This window comes from Haliaeetus leucocephalus, unplaced genomic scaffold, assembly GCF_000737465.1.
Source record: "Haliaeetus leucocephalus isolate CR32 unplaced genomic scaffold, Haliaeetus_leucocephalus-4.0 Scaffold741, whole genome shotgun sequence".
NCBI lineage: Eukaryota > Metazoa > Chordata > Aves > Accipitriformes > Accipitridae > Haliaeetus > Haliaeetus leucocephalus.
This window is the reverse complement of record NW_010973177.1, coordinates 5,721,187-5,739,442: the sequence shown is the minus strand read 5'-3', so window position 1 is coordinate 5,739,442 and position 18,256 is coordinate 5,721,187. Positions and strand designations below refer to the sequence as shown.

The following is an 18,256-nucleotide window of genomic DNA, read 5'->3' as shown; positions in this document are numbered from 1 at the left end:
GCACAAATTAAGACACAGTTGGCTCTTCAGCAATTGACCTCAGTTGCTACCAACAGTTCTGCACCTCCTTATGCTTGGTTAAATCAGGCATTTCTGAAAAGCACAATGTTTAGCCCTAGAGGAACTTTACCTCAGAGGCCGAGAGGACCTAACCCATCTGGCACAAAGCCTCCAGGATCCTTTAGGGGAGGAGGTGCAGCAGGTCTTCAGAGAAAGCCTGCACCTGGAACACCTCAAGGAATGTCACAAAGATTTTCAGGACAGGAAACGTTTCAGTGGACGGGTTCACAGAGGATAAACGTTCGGGTAACTCTGCACAGGCCTGATCCGAGGAAGGTAAAAGAGAAGACAAACCTACACCAGGAACAGAAGGGAGAGCCTCGCACAAGTCACTGGGATAGTAGCCCGTGCACAGCTGGGACAACTGGTCAAAAGCCATCTGCTTCGGCACAGATCTCAGAGCAGAATTCAAATGCCCAGAACCGCTACACACCAGAAAGCGCTTCCAGTATCTTAGCGAGTTTTGGGCTGTCTAATGAAGATTTGGAGGAACTCAGTCGCTATCCAGATGATCAGTTAACGCCTGAAAACATGCCGCTAATCTTGAGAGAGATACGGATTCGTAAGATGGGTCAATCTCTGTCTGGTTTACATACTCAGAGCCGAGGAGAAGAAACGATTGGTGGTACGAGTAGTGCAGCAGTCAAGAGTAAAGTGATTGATTATGGGCATGCAAGCAAATACGGTTACACTGAAGATCCTCTTGAAGTGCATGCTTATAATCCTGAAGTGCTGACTGAAGATCCTCTCAAAGCACGTGTCTATAATCCTGAAGCATCGAGTGGAGAGAACAGGGAAGACTTCCAACGAGAGCAGAATATGTCAATGAGTGTCCCGCCGTCTAGCGTGACGTGTAATCCAGTGTTTCCAGTTGAAGATACAATAAAACCGACGGGGTTCCAGAATGATTCCTCAAATACTCAGTCGTTTTTTCCAGCTGAGACTACGGGAAAGGTGTCCGGATTGTGTGTAACACCCACTGGACTCCCTGTGGTGAAACCTGTATCCCAGCCTGCAATACAGCCTGCAATACCGCCTGTCCTGCCACTTATGATGCCACCTATAATGCCACCCTTGGCACAGCCCATAATGCCACCTGTCATGCCACCTCTTGTCCAGCAGTCTATCACCCAGCACGTAATGCCACCGATGACCCACCCACCCTTTTCAGCTGGACTTCTTGCAGCTATAAGCCGTCATGAAAGAGCTCAGCATGAATCTGGGACGAGCCAGTCTAATGCCCAGAGCAGCTCGGGAGCAGGACAGAAGACCTTCCAGACACAGGCTGAGGGGCCAATTAAATCTCCTTTTGGTATTGTGAAAGCATCATGGCTTCCAGTGTTTCCGCAGTCTGATGCCCAGAAGATAAAAAGATTGCCCACTCCATCAATGATGAATGACTACTATGCTACATCTCCAAGAATATTTCCACATATGTGTTCTCTGTGTAACATTGAATGCACTCATATGAAGGTGAGTGTCTTTCAAAGATTATTGCATAAACTTGTACTCGGCATCTTACCTGCTGCACTGTTTATGAACTAATTTTTTACTGCGCATTAAATGAATTGTGATGCTGTTCGCCAGTTTGAGTGCTTACATGCAAATTTCAAAATACTAGAAACTGTGCTAGTAAATTATTGTAACTGCTGCACAGCGTGTTCTGTTCCAAATTGCATTTCAAAGTTGCCATGCACATTGATTTTTTTAAATATTTTTTTAATATTAAAAATTATTTATGTCTTCTGCAGTGGGTTTCAAATGACAAAACAAAGCCTTTATCAGTGGAGTAAAATACTAATGTAATCTGGGTGACTAAAATGTGTGCAAAAATTGTGTGCTGAATCTCGGTAGGGTAGATGAGATGTTCATGTATTCAGCCCTGCAAAGTCTGCATTAAAACAAAGCAGCCTATTTATCTGTGAAAATTTAATCTTTCAAACATGGTCTGTGTGACATTGACTGTTCCAGAGACTGAAGACTAGCTCTGAGGGACACACAAAATGCTTTCTTTCATCTGACTGAGCTTTCAGCTATGAAGCAAATAACAGTTTCAGCTCTTGAAGGAAGAAAAGGAAGGAACTGGGGAATACTGGGAGAGAGAAAAGCATTCTGAAAGCTGTGGATTTTTCTTGAAAGACCTAGGCTTAATATGTCAAAACCACAGGTGAATGTAATTTAAAAAATTGAATAATTTGTTATTAGTTTCATGTGTTTAAATTTTAAATAGTCCTCAACAAATGTGTGGAAAGCCCGTGGGGGAGTGCTTTTTTTGCAATTTGGCAGAATCATGCAAGATTGCTAGGCATTATTTGTGCTGTGTATTAAAAAAGCTGAATGAATAGTGAAGATGGTGACAGCTGCATTAGGGGCTTCAGAGTAAAAATAAATTTTCAAGTACTTTTACACTGGAAGCACTGAAGGCCAGGGAGAGGTGCAGCTGTTTGGGCAGACTTGAAAATTTAAAGGGAAGTCTGATTTAAAATAAAAATGTGTAAAATTGAACAGGGCAACAAATTTTGGTTTGTGTTAATAAATGGATGAAGCATTTTGGAAAAGTGTAATCTGTTTAAGTGTGACTTATTCAGTAGCCTGCTTACTGGTGCTTTCTAAAATGAAGCAAATGTTATTACTAAAAATACTTCTTGACAAATTAGCTATGAAGTTTTCTGGGGAGATTAAAGGTTGTAACTTCTTGTCCTAATGGCACTACAGTGTAGCATGTGTTCTCCAGTCATCCTGATCTGACTGCAGCTACACAACCTTTTCTCCCTGTCATGGCTGCTTCTAGCTCTGGCATATATTAACTTTATTTTGTATAGTGTTTTTTTTTCTTTATGTACACCTGCTGCTGCGTAGGCAGCTCAGACTATTTTGAGATCTCCTTGGGCAAGTCATGTTTAGACAACAGTGTTGCAAAATAACCGGAAGAGTCAGGTTTTTTTTCTTACTGCAAAAAATAAAAGTTTGTTCAAGAAATGTTAGTCTTGTGTATTTGTGAATTCTAAAGCATGAAGAATTCCTTTCAGTTTTACAGTTTGGTTTTACAAATAACGTTGTTTTCTTTGTCTCAGTTGCATGGTTAAAGATGACCTAGGCATTCAGTTTTTTGTCTTTAAAGTTGTGCTAAGTGTTACAGAGGAAGCATATGAAATGGCACCTTCAAACTGAAAGAGAAGTGATGGGGAAATGGTATAGTAGAAATGGATAGTCATGTGCGGTATGACTTGCACCAGGGAATGGGTGTTTCATACAGAGCATAGATTGTTTGCCACAATGTTGTGAAATCTTAGTTGAAAAATAACTGAAAAAGTTCATGGAAGAAAATCCTTCAGAGACTGTGGGAAAGACCGTCTGATGGCTCAAGAAGTCCTTGATGAGCACATAGCTGGAGGCTGGAGGTGTATTCTGGGGAAGAAGCTCTGTTTTGTTATTTACCTCCCTAGCCACCCTCTGTTGCATGCCACGGCAGAAGAGATGCTAGGTAAGCTAGATGGACCTTTGTCTCCCCAGCACACCTGTAAGATGAACTCGATCTTCAGAGCTGTTTTTAGGTCAACGTGATTAGACATGATGATTTCTGGTGTGTAGTACCAAGTTGTAACAAGCAGTTTAAGAATGCTGTGTTACAAAGAGATGTCTTTGTAATGTGGCAAATTGGAAAGAAAATAGGCAAGCAAAGCAGATAACGTGAAACAAGAATGGATGAAGATGATGAAAGAGACCGAATGAGGAAAACCTTCTCTTTATCCAATGCTTTTGAAGATACTGGATATCTGAAAAACAAAGTTTCAATAATGTTAAAATGGTGGATTTCAAGTTCAGATTATTCATGGCGGGGAGCTGTCTTTTTAAGAGATTTTTTTAATCCAGTCTTGTACTGAAGTAGAAGCTCATCTAGGATTCATTTTGTTGAAGCAGAATCTGCATTGCCTATTGGAAGAGAATTCAAGTGTGTTATCTAGCATTAGTTTATTAAAATGGCAAGATTATGGCTGGATGTGAGACACAACTCCTGCTCCTGGAGAGTCAGTCTGCCTTTGAAGCTACAGTTGCTGTTAGTGGCTAAAACTTTGTATTTGTATCATCTGAACTGCATCCCCCTTGTTCTTTCAATTTGGCTGTCCCATAAACACAGTGAAACCTTTGCTGAGTTTTGGCTTGGAGTGAGAAATGCTTCTGCTGTTCCCCTAAGCATCCGATCAGTTCTCCCCATAGATCTCTCTTCTTAAGTATCTAACTTGCTTAATTAATGAGGTCTGATGAAATCAAAGCTGAAGATGGCCTTGAGATGTCTGCAATATACCAAAAGTTCTGTTTTGTCATACAGCTAAGCAAGTAAATGTATTTTCTAGTTCTGTAATCTGAAAAGAATCCTGAACACCTCTTCTACACAACTATTTATATATATTTGAAGGTTGTGTTTTTGCTAATACACTGTTCAGAAGTCAAGAGTTAAAATATCTTCCATCTGCATGGCATAGCTATTGTAGATCTGTCCATGAAAAAAATATTTTTTTTTAAGCTTTGAAACTTTTCTCTAAGGCATATGGATAATCCTCATGTGCAGTGATACATGGCAGGTCAGCAGCTGCATGATAAGCTGCCTAGAGTCCAGGGCTGAATGTGAAGAATACTTCAGCTGTTTCATGCAATAGACTTTGGAAAGACTGTTCAGCATTTCTTTTCCTACCAAAACTGTTCACTGGATCTTTAGCAATAGGTGGTGGGATCCTCAATTATTTGACGATGCCTTCAGCCACCTCAGTTGGGTCTTGCTGAGATACTTGTTCAGAGGTGAACTGGGAGAAGTCCTGCCTTTTGAATCAACGGTGCAACTTCATACTTGGCTATCTGTGGTCCTTCAGTGAGGTATCAGCTCTCTAACAGACTATTTAGCTTTCTAAAATACTGTGGGTTTGTGCTAAATTAGGATTACCATGGACTTGAAAGCTAGTTGTTACTGGAGTGGCATCAGAAATGTGTAAGATTTTTCCTTGTTTTTATCTTGTGTTAGGAAGGTTTTTGTGGTGTTGTTGGAGATGGCTGTACACAATACTGTGTTATAAGAAAAGGTATACTCAAGAAAGGTGGGCTTTTTGAGCTTTAAAACATTAATTTGGAAAATTAATTGACGCTAAGGTGACTTGCTGATCTAGAAGGTGTTCGCAAAAATTTGCACGTTTGTGTCCTGCAACATTTTTTCATGGAGGAGTGCCCTTTTTTGCCCTTGGTTAGATGGAATCCTCCCTCAGTGTTGTCGTCTTTCAAATACATTTACAAAACCCCCAACATATTGAAACATTTTATGAATGCTTCACAGAGCAGCTTCATTTCAACTTGAAACAGTGCATGTATTGGAATAATAAAGTGTGATTTCTCTGTCTTCAAACACATGTCACTTTTGGAACAAAGTAGATTTGCAATATTGCCAGCATGAGGGATCGTATTTACCGTGTATTACAGTTTTTGTTTGCTAGCTTAAATAGATTTAAAGTGAGGGTGATTTCTTCTTCTTGGGCTTTAAATTGTTGGAAGTCATGGAGACTCATTGCACTTACGATTCCTTTGCTGAAGTAAGGGGACAAAATGGGGTGTACTCCATTTTATTCCTAGTTTTTCTACAGAATACCTTGCTGTGAAACTAGCACAAGCAAGTGCAGGTACTATCCCTGTGTATTACTATCTTACTGTTGGCAGAAGACGTGAGTTTGGGGACTGGAGACACTACGCTCTGCCAGCTTCTGCTTCAGGACCTTTTTGGTGATGATCCACAAGTAAGAGGAGATTTACCAGTGGCACAGAATTCGATAAATTGGATGTCGGGTTGTGCAGCAGCAGTGCTGCTGCTCTAAGAATCTGGCTGCAAGTTCTTACTCTTAGCAGGATGTGATGGAGTGCTTGTGCTGGGAAGGGATCCTGTCCTTTGCGGGGAAGGATCTGCCTCTGGGGTCAGACTTGCCAGAGGGAGTGGAATGTTTCTGAAGACGGAGAAGGGCAAGGAATTAATCAAAGAGGAGGAATATACATAAATTGAGAGTCCTGTAATTCTATGAAATGCAAGAGGGCATTGGCATAATGAAGACTTGAAGAAGAGAAGAACGTTGTGTTTGTTAGGGAGGAGAATATCTCTTTGTAGGCCTGCCAGTCTCGTTAATGCTTGTTGGACGGGTAGCTAAAGTCACTTGGAAGCAAAATGGCCTCCCTCGGCCCTTGCAGACACTGTGTGCACTTTCTTCGTTTGGGACCACGAAGTGGGATACTTGAAGCCCAATTTCCTTTCATTTTTCACAAGCTAATTTGTTTTAGCCCTTGAAGAATAGTTTTTATTTTTCCTGTCTAACTTTAAGACTCCAGAAAAATTGCATTCTTAAGAATGGGATTGCATAGTAATGGCGTGTTATTAGGAAAAAAAGTGTATAACCGTGAATTGCTTGCTCTTGTGTGCATGCTGTGTATTCACTGTGCATGCAGTTCTACAGCTGCAACTTGTTTTATCAGTCTGCTCTTCCACTCTTAATATGCTCTGGTTCATTTAGTGAGACTAATGCAGAGGGTCTTCTGAGTAATATTTTTCTGACTTTAGTTGAACAGTTAGAATGTTTTTATGAACACAGCTAGTAAAATCTGTCAGTGCCTCTCTGAGATTGGTTAAGCAGTATATCTGTTTCTTCAGGAAATTATAATAAGTCTTGTGCTTAAAATGTATTTTATTTTATTTAAAACCCATGTTTTTTTATGTGGAGTATAAATAGTTTGGGTAGCTGTCTTGTAGCACATTTTAGTGTTGATAGTGTAAGTGCAAGGAACAGCTGTTTTCACCACGTTCTCTGGGCTGCCAGAATGCACAAAACTAACTGTGCCCTGGTCACATTAATTTTTCCACCTCATAGGCTTTGAGTAAACCATCACGAACTTTTCTTTTAACCAGCGTGTTCAGCATTTTTGTCAATAAACAAGAAGGTTTGATACTGCCAACTATGCATTTTATAATCTTTTGTGTTATAAACCAGCATGCGCTTAGGAAAAGTGATATGTAATTTCACAACTGCAAATTATTTTATGAACCCTTGCCTGTGAGTTGCATTATTCAGCCATTATTATCTATTTTAAAATACTAAACCAACTAGAAGTTGTTTTTTTAAGGATGCTTAATAATGATCGTTGATGACATGTGATACCTTATAGCTACAGCCCATGTAATATTTCTCCTCAATAGCAAACTGACTACAGCAGTTGTTTTCACTAGGAGGTCAGTTTACTTTCATAATAATAATACTAGAATAAAGTCTTCAGGCATAGTTTCCCCTGCTTGGGACTGATTCTGTGTTTACAGTTAAACCTGTGCTTAAGTAATTTTCAAGATTGAGAGCTTGCATTGTACTTCTGGATTTGTCTCATGCTTAACCCATCAGTTATTCCTAGGTAAAACTTTAGTTAAGGTTTTTTTTTTTAAATATAAAAAAAAATAATCAATGTTTGTGTGTGAAAAATGTCATCAGACTTTTTGACTGACCTTTAGGTGTAACATTATTAGGAGTGAACATACTTGAGCTTAAGGCATCAAAAGTCATGCCTCTGTAGAAACGATATTTGACTTAAAGATACCATGTTGTGTCGGGTTCTCCGATTTATTTAGCTTAATTTGCTGTGTATGTGTTCATCAGTCTGACAATCTGTGAAGACTGCTAATAGTTTTCTTTCTTTTAATATAGCCAGCTATTGGATCAACATTTTGCATTAGAAGCGTGGTGACAACAACCCAGTGTGTTGCTGGAAGTAACAGATTCATTTTTTACAATGCATTTTGTTCAACTTCCACTTAGATTTCTCTGTGTTCTTTAACAGCGTTTGATAATCAAAAAGTATTTTAGTCTTTTGCATAAAGAGTAATAATTTTAAGTGAGAAATTTGACCTTGACGCAAGATCATTTGTTAGGCAAAATTTGATGGGAAGGTAAAATATGACAACATGTAACCAGAAATTGTGGCCAAATGCTAATGTTTTACTTGCTAATCAAACTTCTCTGGATGTCTTTTCTCCAATTAGGACTGGATTCTGCATCAGAACACTCCTTCTCACATTGAAAGCTGCCGCCAGTTACGTCAACAGTAAGGAATCTGTTTAAAAAGTTCACTTAGTGTAAAAAGTGTTTTCTGTGCATGCCTGTTGTGTGAAAGTGTGTCACATTTCCTTAATGAGGATTGTTGGTATCTGAGTGCTATTCTAAATTGGCTTTAGACCATTAGGGTAAAAGATGAACTGACACTTGGTGCTTCTGGAGTCCTGAACAGGAACGTTTATCTGTAAAAGCTACTGCACGTAAGCAAAAATTGTGCTCAGATGGCAAATTTAGCTTTTTCACTGACGGTTGTATTTTTAACATTTAACAGATACCCCGATTGGAACCCTGAGTCTCATTCCTCAAAGAGGTAACTGCTTTTTGATTACAGGTTGTTTTTAATTTATTGCTATTATAAACGTGGTTATTAATGCAATTAATTTTCTTGTTTTGCTCACTGGCAAGCTGTGTTAGTGGTGTCATATTTTCATTATAAAATTGTGTGGGGTGCTTTTGTGGGTTTTGTCCTAAGTTTGTTTAATAATATAAGTGGCATAGTATCTAAAATTCTTTCACAAGGGGGAGAGTAAACTCTGTAGAACTGTCTGAAGACTGATACTGTCAGCAGCCTCGTCTTGAACCTTTGTTCTAACTGTGCTTCAGTTAGTCGTAAGTTATTGGATGTGATACAGTATTAACCGAGCGACACTGACCAGTGTTAGGTCACTGATTAAACTGCGCAAGTGATTTCTGACTTTTAGACTTAATCTTTTTTCCAATTAAGCCACTCTTGTTTGCAACTTGAACCTGTTTGACAACAGGCGTGCTAGTGTTAGCTCTTATTTCACAGACTCTTCAGTCCATAGATCCCTTGGGGAGCTACGGGATCACAAGTTGAAAAAACACTGGAATTCATGAACTCATGTCTCTTCTGTCCTTTAAAATTATGCTGTTTACTCTTAATTTTTTGTAAAAACACACCCTGTGGACTAATTCTACTTGAATCTCAGCAAGATTGGATTATTTTACTGATTCAATATTTGTAAGTATTTCGACTTGCATACAAATAGGAATAATAGGACTTCAATTTTTTTCTGGATTTTCCTGTGACTTTGCATTAATTAGTTAGACATACTTCCTGGGAAGCTAACTATTCAGGTTTTTTTTTTTTGGGTGGTGGGGGAAGTGTTACAAAGCTGAATATGTAGGTCAGGTTAATTTGCAGAGTGCGTCTGAGGTCTCTCCATGTTATAAACAAGGAGAAATAAAACCTTAAAGAGAAAAATAAAGCAAATAAACTTCTGTGAGGAGAATAATTGTATTTTAAAACCTCAAACTAAAACTGCTGTCCAGTGTTGCTGATGTTATATACAACTGAGGCAAAGGAAACTGGTCTTAGCTGGAGGACCTTATATAAATTGGAGAAGTGTTTAATAGCACTTTTTGTGGATGAGAGATCTTCTGTGCTTGCAGGTGGGGCAAGAGCTGTTTTTTAGGGTGGTGCTTTCTTAAATCCTTCCTGATGACAGCATGTCTCCAGCTGGGAGAGTTAGAATACAGCTGTAGGCTCTTGGTGATCACAGATGTGCAGAGCTGCTGGGTGCAGTCTCGGGGCAAGGTCGATGAGCTTGCTATGTACTGTTATCACTCTGGTAAATCACTTCACAGTCTCTGCTTTTTATAAATTGCACTGGTTTGTTAAGACATTCAAGCATATACTCTATGCATTTTCCAGGTTTTCCCTTTTACTCCTGTGATCTGTCCTGTCAGGGTTTTCCTATGCCTGACTACTTTCCATGTCTCTAAGAGGGACTATTGCTCTCATGGATTTCTTCTCCATTATTTCTTTCTGTGCTCTTCATCAATGTGACATCTCTAGGTAGCATAAGTAAGCAGTGGATGTATATTTATGTAGTCCTCTCAAATCTTTCTTTCAGTCTCAGCCAATCTTTCAGACATAATGTCTCAAGGTTGCTTACTTCCAAACTAAATTTGGAAGAAGCAAGGAAAGTATCCTAATTCATTACTCTTACATGTATCCTTTCCCTCTTCCTATTATTTTTTCATAGCACTGCAGCTTGTAACTTCAGAGTTTTCTTTGCAGCTTTGTCTTGTTCCATGCAGGTTATTCTCTCCTACTTGCTTCTTTTCAGTTCTGTCTATCTATCCTAAATTCATATAGAAACGTGTTACCAGTATGTAAAGTATGTTTGTGAACAAATTAGGCTCTAAACTTTGTCAGTTTTGGTTCTTTTTTGCAGAAAGTCTGTTTCAGCAGACTCGGGCTAACTATTTTTTTCCACCTTGTCAAAACTCATATGCCTTTATTCTCTTAGAAATGCTGGTGACAGAAAAGAAAACCAGACCCCAAAGCGTCGTTCCAACTCTGCCAGTCCCAGTCCTAGACGTTCGAGGGTCACAGGCTCCAGCTATGCTCTTCGCCGATCACGATCGAGATCCAGGAGCCCTGGCCGCTTCAGGCCAACAAGGCCAAGAAGTCGAAGCCCGCGGCAGATGCGACGACTTAGCCCCAGACACAGGTCAAGGTCACCGCAGCGATCGAGAAATCCACTGAGAACTAGTCCACGACCTCAGAGATCTTCCAGTAATGATTGGTCATCAAGGAGGTCAACCCGATCTCAAGGTAAAGGGTGGATACACACTGCCAAATTGAAACGTCCTTCAATTTCAGGAAAACTGAGTTGATTTCAAGAGGTTTATCTGTCCAGTTGTCCCCTAGGCATTTTTCATAGCAAAATTCTGTTTTTAGAAACAACTTTTCCTTTTGATGTTGCTTTATGAGAAGTATGCTTTGAAGAAAATGGGCATTTTAAAAGGTCTGAAGTCTTCCTTACCTAGTGTCAGGAATTGGTTAATCATATCAAATAACTGCTGAACAAGTGTCTGTTCCAAGTGTGCTCAGTTTTTGAGCTAGTTTTTAAGGATAGTCAAGAATTGAAAACAACTGAAGGTGGTTCTTCCTGCAGCATCAAAAAGGTAGTTCTGCAAAGGCAGTATAGATGAGGAGAAAGAAAATGCAATGCTCAGAAAGCGCATCAAATGGAGGTGTAAATTACAAGGAAAGCATAGTGTTCTGAAATAATTTTGTTGAGATAAGAGCATAGTATGTGAAAGGCTTTCAATGAAACATCCTTTGTAACAGTTAAGTTCGTTGCAGCATTTTGTGACTCTCCGTTCAGCTTACTTCCTCCAGTTTGCAGTTCTAGGAAATTTTATGTAAACTCGGTCATTCTATGTAGTTCATTTTGAGCTCAGTCTCTGGCTGAAATACCAGTTTGTTTGGAGTTTTTGTTTCTATTATAATTCTGAACAGAAAAAAATAGAGGAATTTTAAAAGGTTGATTTTTTTTTTTTCTTTTATCTGTATACTGTGCCTATGTTGTTTTTATGTTTCCAGATAATTCAGAGGTACTGAGCTCTTGTGGGAAAGAAGTCTAGGTGAAATGTTGTGAAGGGACAGGCAGTTTCAAAGAGATCTTCTTAAGGGTAAAATGCAAGCCATTTTAATGTAGAAGAATGAGGGGAAGAGGCAATTAATAACCAAAATATAAATTTTCCACAGAAGGAAAGCATACAGGAAATTAATGTTGTGTCAGGTTGTTAAGAATAATTTAAAACAAAACATCAGTCTGTAGGACAAAGAGCAAGACAGAGAAGGGTACAAAATTTAGCAGAAGGCATCAAGGTAGTAAGTAGTGCTGTGTATCTGTATGCGAGAGGACGATCAAAGCCTTGAAAGCTGCTTTTCTTTTCTTACATTCCCTGACATACAAAAGTAGAGTCATTCTTTTGCTCCAGCCATGAGGATTTTTGTAGATATCATTGCCAGTGTCACAATGTTAGTCTAACTAAAAATGTCAAGTTACACAACAGCACAGTGAAAATAGTACAGAGGTTTATTATTATTTATAAGCCATCTCTGCTGGAGTGCAATTAAGGTTCTCTAACTTCAGTGAGTTTCAAGATTGAATCAGGAGTGGGTGGTGAAAGTGAAACTGTAGAAAACTAAACAGCTATATATCTAAGTTTTCTTTTAAAAACAAACAAACAAAACACAGTTTGTTTTCCCTTCCGCTCACAGACAGAAAGGCAGCTCTGGAGGCAGTAGTGAAAAGTTTGGGACCTGGCTTTGTAGCAGAGTTCAATAAACATAAGTCACTTCAAGCAGCTGGGCAGGGATCTTCGGGATCAGGAAAATCACCACCCTCTCATGGACTTTTAAGGAAGATGCCAGGAAATACAAAGAAGCCACTGAAAACAAGTGTTTCTTCAAAGGCTTCAAAGAAAGATGTGCCTTCTTTGCCTGGGTCAAGTTCTTCATCTCCTGAAACTGATGATTTACCCCAAAGCAAAGAAATGGAAGAGAATGAGGAAGACTTATCCACAGGAACCAGTGGACCTCGTCCTACTTCTTATAATAGAGTGAGTTTCTTAATGTTTTTCTCTGTGATTTTAAGAATTTGGTTAGTATCTCATTTCAGGGGGATCACTTGTGGAAAGATTAACCATTTGTTTGCTGATTCTGTGCAACAGATACTGCCATCTTAATGCAAAGATTTGCTGGCTGCAAGTAAGTGTGGTAATTTATACAGCAAAGGTTTTTTTAACAGATGTGAAGGAAAACCTCTCTAGTGCTTTCCAACAGCAGAAAGAAATGTCAGTTAAATTTGGGTCCTTGTTCTACTGAGCACTATTTGTATGAAGTGTGAGTGATGAGCTTTGTTTGGAGGACCTTACTGTGTAAATAAAAGTAAAGGGTAGGAGGCAGAAGGTGTTCATTTTGCCCTGTCAAGCAAAAAAGATGAGGCAGAGAACTTTACTACTGTTAAGAAGGATCTTAAAGCCAGCGTTGTCTTAGTCCATCATACTGACCGTTTGGATCTCTTAGAAACACCACCTAGAAACCAGACTGTATTTTAGTTATGGTAGGTGCAGTCGTCCTTGGTAGTCCTTGGTAGTTTCTAGCCTCTAAATGATAAGCAAAGACAACATTGCCTAGTGCTGTTGAAAGCTAATAGATAGTATTGAAAGGAAAGTAGTGGAATTGTGCAGCTTCTTACCCATACAGCCCAGACAACTAGAATTATGTAGATCTATAGTAACTGATAAAACCAGAAAGATTGTATTGTGTTACTTGGTAATCCTATGCCATGTCTTCTAATAACTGAAGATTGAGACAGAGCAGTAGAACAACAAAATTGTGGCTCTGTCCGTAAGTGAACAAAGCAGTCTGTCTACTTTGGAGTAATTTTTATTGCAGATCCTTTTTTTCTTCCTTTTGCTGGGCTTGACTTGGAAAGTGTTTATTTTTGTTTTGTTTTCAATTTGCAGCTGTTGAGAGAGGAATTGCTGAGTTGTGGGACAGTCCTTCAAATATCTGATTTACCAGATGATGGCTTTTCAGATCAAGATATTAAAAAAATTGTTCAGCCATTTGGCAAAGTTAGTGATCTCATTGTACTTCGCTCTAGAAATGAGGTAGGTTTTCCTCTGGAATGTTTTTGTGTCAGAATGCAAAAAAAATTGTCAAGCGATGAACAAGTGTAGTGTTTGGATCCTCAGCTGAGCATAGATTAAGACTTCCTGAACAGTTTGTCAATAAGGATCACATACGTGATCTCGGAATAGATGGAAACGTTAACTTTATAAATTCTTGCTTGCTGCCTAAGTTGTAAATGTTAAAGGAAGTAGGATGTCTTTTGTATAATACTGAAATCTGGACTTTTTCATCAAACTCCACATGAACTTAGAGAAGTACATGCAGTTCTGTCGTAAGCAGATTTTCTAAGGAAAAAATTGCAGTGAATTGTATCTTGTGTCTGTAATATACATAAAGACTGAAAGTGCCATTTATTTTAGGCCTTCTTGGAAATGAACTACAAAGAAGCTGTGATAGCAGCTGTGAAATACGGTGAAACTGTGCCAGTGCTGGTAAATGGGAAACGGGTAAAAATAAGTGTAGCAGAGAAGCCAAAAGCATCTCCTGGCCAGGTGAGCAGCCTGGTGGTGAACAATGTGATACTTTGTGTGTAGCTTGGTGTTTTGCTCCAAAACCTGATGTACTCCAAAAAAACAGATTTAGTAGTTTTAATATGTTTTTTAATTTCCTTTTCTTAAACAGCAGTCTAAAATACGAAAATGCACTTCCTAATTCCAGTTTTCCATATTTCTTGTTAACTTTGATATTTGTGAATAGCATCAGTTTAACAAATAGTGAAAGATAACCACTATATTAATATATTTATACTTAATTAATACTATTTGTATATATATATACACACACATTTGTATATGAAGTTTAAATTATGCAGTAAAAGTTCTTCCTTCTGTCCATTTCAGGCCAAAATGAGTATCAAAAAAAGGGCTCAGAATATTAAAAAAGTTGCATCAAGTACAAAGTAAGTGTTGCCATCCCATACATTAGTTTCAGTGATAAGCACTGCAAACCAAATGGGTTCATATCTGTTTGGTTTCTTGTGTTTTATTGTTTTTGAGCTTTTTTAGCTGTTTTGATATTCATCAATTGTCTTTGAACCTGATTTTTCTTTATTTTTTTTTTTCCCCACCTGCTCCCAATAGGAAAGACCAGAACACCACCACCAAGAGAACTAAATCTATTACAGGTGAAGTTTTGGTTACCTTTTATCTGATGATACCTCTGCTATTGCCTTCCTTCTTTGTTCCCATTTCTTTGTTTTTATCTGAGTGCTTTTCTTAATAGTAACTGAAAGCAAGTTCAGAGAGCTACAAGAAAATGTCTAGTTTATACTTTCAAATGTCTTCCTTTTCATGCGACCCTATCTTTCTTTCTTTAAAAAAACCCACAAAAATCAACCCTCAAGTAGCAATAAAAAGACCCCACCTTGACCTGTGCTTGTACTCTGTAATTTTAAATGTTTGCCCCACCTGTTGAAGACAAGTGTGGCACTTCGGGCTCCATAAAATAAGTGTAATTCTTCAAGTTGACTTTAAGCCTAATGTATAACGTATCTAATATTCTCTTTCACAGTTAGTGCTAGCATTTCCCAGTGTCTTATGTTCTGAGTATATTCCAAATGCTTTTAAATTTCTTCCCTGGTCTTCTATTGATCCTGACAGGAATTATTTCAGTTATTATTACTGCTTGGCAGAAAAACTTGTCTGTCATGCTGTTAGAGAAGAATTTTTTTTTTTAGTACTTCAGTGAAAACAGGACACAAAAGCCAACACAACGTCACAAAAAATGTGTTATTAAGACATTGGAAGTAACAGCCATATCATTTTTTGTTGCTTGTTTTATTGGCTTTCATGAGCAATTTTTCTGAGCAAAGTTAGGGACCAGACATTACTTTGATGGGAAATTGTGCTTTTTAAAGATGTATTCATTTGTCAGCGTGGTCACTTCTGAATCCGGTTTCCAGAATGGAATTAAGATTCATGTAACAGTGCATTTCAGAGCTGTCTCACAGATGGAAACCATGAATTGTTTACAGTCAGTTAAGAGAAAAAGAACACAAACGTTTTTGCAGGAGCAAGGTTTTTTCACCAGAATCCTAAACAAGTTCACAAAAGATACTCTACTTCATGGCTTTCATGCAGTAGTTTGTTGGCATTAACTTATGGTTTAGGTTTTGGGTTTTTTTTTGTCATATCAGTTGAATTACTGCAGATTAAACTGGTTTTGTATGTATTTTTATATTCTTTGTAATTAACTTGGGCAATAAGCATTTCGACTTACACTTGGTTTTGGATATTTTATGTAGGTAAAAAAGAAAGGACTAAGAAATCAACAATGACGGGAGATAGTAAAATCAAGAAAACTTCAAATACTGTGGGTAAGACAAATGAGAACTTTTACACTTTACTTGGAAAACACAGGCAGTTGCTTTTCTGTCCTCCTAGTCCCACTGCCCCCTGTCCAGAACAGATATTTAAGTTAGTGAGTCCAAGCTTTTCACACCTTTTACTGGGCTTGCCAGTGTAGTAGATTGTTAGATAGGCGAGCACCGTTCTTGTGCCTCGTGGCTTGGCTAATGCAGTGATTATCGGTGCTGTTTGTAGATCTAGAATAGCAAAGAATCAGGGAAAGAAGATGAGTTTGGGGAAGCAGACCCTTTCACATAACCACAGGCATACACGTGTTTTGCACAGCTTTTGCTGTATGTACATTTTCTGCCCATTTGTAACGAAGAGCAGGAATTTACGTGATAGGAGGCCTCTCAATATTTGGCAGAAAAATGTATACTGCCGTTCATTCTTCTTTTGCAAATCAGTTAGTTTAATATATTGAAACAAAGAATACTTTTTTCTGCTCTTACCTACCAGCAAAATCTACAGATGAAGACCTTCAGCTCTCAACAGAAGCCGAAATGGAAGTTGGGGAAATGGAGCTGTCAGATGCAAAGAACATTACAGAAGGGGACACAGTTACAGAGCCTGTGAAGATGGTAGAGACTCAGTGCAAAGGATTGAGTAATCCTGCACTTGTATTAGGTAATTCTGATATGATAATGCCATTTTTAATTTACTTTGCTAGTTGTAAGTTATGTGAAGTTTAACATTGTGATGTTGTCTTGAATTTATTTATTTTTTAGAGAGACTTGCACAGATGCCTCAGGTGGCGGCATTGCATTTGGATCGGCTTAATGAAGCTTTAATTGATCAAGGTAAATTGGAAACTGACAGGGTTTTTCTCATTTCTGTCCTAAACTTCTCTGCTGTTGTGGTCTAAATGAGAATGCTTTTGAGACCAGGAAATTAAAATGACACAATATCAGAAAAGAAAATCTATTAGAATACGTTCACTGACTGAAACATAAAACAACAGTTCATTGTGATGACGGAAGTGGCTAAAAACCCCCAAGATTTACATCCTTCAGTGGACATAATATTTTTACCTAGACCTTTTCAGTGTGACATGGGGACTTTTATTTACAGCTCGTTAAAGCAAAGGATTTGGGCTTTCTATATGTTCTGTTTGCAGATCCACCACTAATTCTTTTAATCCCATTGCTTCACATTGCCTGTTAGAGCTGGTTCAATAGATGCTATTTTCCCCATATTTTATAACTGATTAGTAACAGACTTTGTTTTAAACATAGCCTAAGTGTATATTAATTCTCAGTTATATACATGTGTTAGTGGAGATAGGACAAGGTTGTAGTCGCTGAACCTGTTAGAGGTAGTAGATACAAACATTTTACAGTAGAAGTGATTCTTCTTTACCTGTGCTTGCCTATCCTGTATGATTGCTGTTTTCTTATTTCCTGCTGTCTGGATTTTTCTGAGCCTCTCACATACAACTGTGGACTTGTCCCAGGAGAAAGAAGGAAAAAGATTGTGTGGGTACATGCTGGGCACCTGCATAGTCCCCTTGTGCCCACAAGAAAGTCTTGTGGTTGTGATAATTCAACTGATAAGGTCTCAGTGTCAGCAAAGCGTGTGCATGCTACTCAAGGGATTTTAATTAATTTTTTATCCCTACTTAAAACTGTTCTTTTCTGGAAGCATTTACATAACACTGTATGTGTCTCACCAATGTCATTTGTCGCTGTAAGTTAAATGAAGGAATATTTCATTTTTCTCAGTGGCAGTGGTGATAAAATGTAATGCAAGAAGTTCTTAAAGCTCTGGAGTATTTAAAGAAATCTGCTGAATTACTAAACTACTCCCCCACCCCCTTTTTTTAGAAGCTACGGTAACGACTACGAAGAGTGAAGAATCAACAGAACCAGCTAGCAAGGTCAGTCTAAAGGTGATTGAATCCATGGAAGTTCTAAGTACGCACTTGGTCCTATTCTAAGTGTTGGTGTGCTGTCTGAAAACCTCCAATTTAAATCACCTGCCTGTTAATTTCTTGTGAGAAATAATGAATAGTTTATTTTCTCCTTGCTGTTTGTGATTTGATAGACATCTGCCATTTCACTCTTTGGCTTTTTATTTTTTCCTCAGAGTTTGTTAGTTACACCAAAGCTCCTTTACACTCTGATAATCTCTGTTGCCCTACTGTGGGTTTCTTCTCTTTAGATGGAGTATTTGCACATAGAGTCCTGCAGCATTTGATGTGTGGGCATGTCATGGATATAAAGTAGTGGCATAATTATACGGGGTTTTGGTTTGGTTTGAATTTCTGA

At 38.4% G+C, this 18,256-nt stretch overlaps 1 protein-coding gene across 2 annotated transcripts in view; it reads left to right on the top strand.

Moving 5' to 3' along the window:
- Positions 1-8: 8 nt before the first annotated feature.
- The window catches only part of ZNF638 (zinc finger protein 638), a 41,615-nt gene continuing 23,367 nt past the window's right edge, over positions 9-18,256 (top strand). The window contains exons 1-14 of one of the 2 annotated variants that reach the window (XM_010580812.1): positions 9-1,533; positions 8,111-8,172; positions 8,455-8,493; positions 10,460-10,767; positions 12,226-12,566; positions 13,476-13,622; positions 14,004-14,135; positions 14,484-14,542; positions 14,724-14,767; positions 15,887-15,958; positions 16,449-16,616; positions 16,718-16,789; positions 17,813-17,895; positions 18,077-18,079. In XM_010580812.1, the coding sequence (XP_010579114.1) occupies positions 106-1,533; positions 8,111-8,172; positions 8,455-8,493; positions 10,460-10,767; positions 12,226-12,566; positions 13,476-13,622; positions 14,004-14,135; positions 14,484-14,542; positions 14,724-14,767; positions 15,887-15,958; positions 16,449-16,616; positions 16,718-16,789; positions 17,813-17,895; positions 18,077-18,079 (2,958 nt within the window). In that variant the 5' untranslated portion in view covers positions 9-105. The remainder of the gene's footprint in view (positions 1,534-8,110; positions 8,173-8,454; positions 8,494-10,459; positions 10,768-12,225; positions 12,567-13,475; positions 13,623-14,003; positions 14,136-14,483; positions 14,543-14,723; positions 14,768-15,886; positions 15,959-16,448; positions 16,617-16,717; positions 16,790-17,812; positions 17,896-18,076; positions 18,080-18,256) is intronic. The other variant, XM_010580813.1, reaches the window with a different exon arrangement.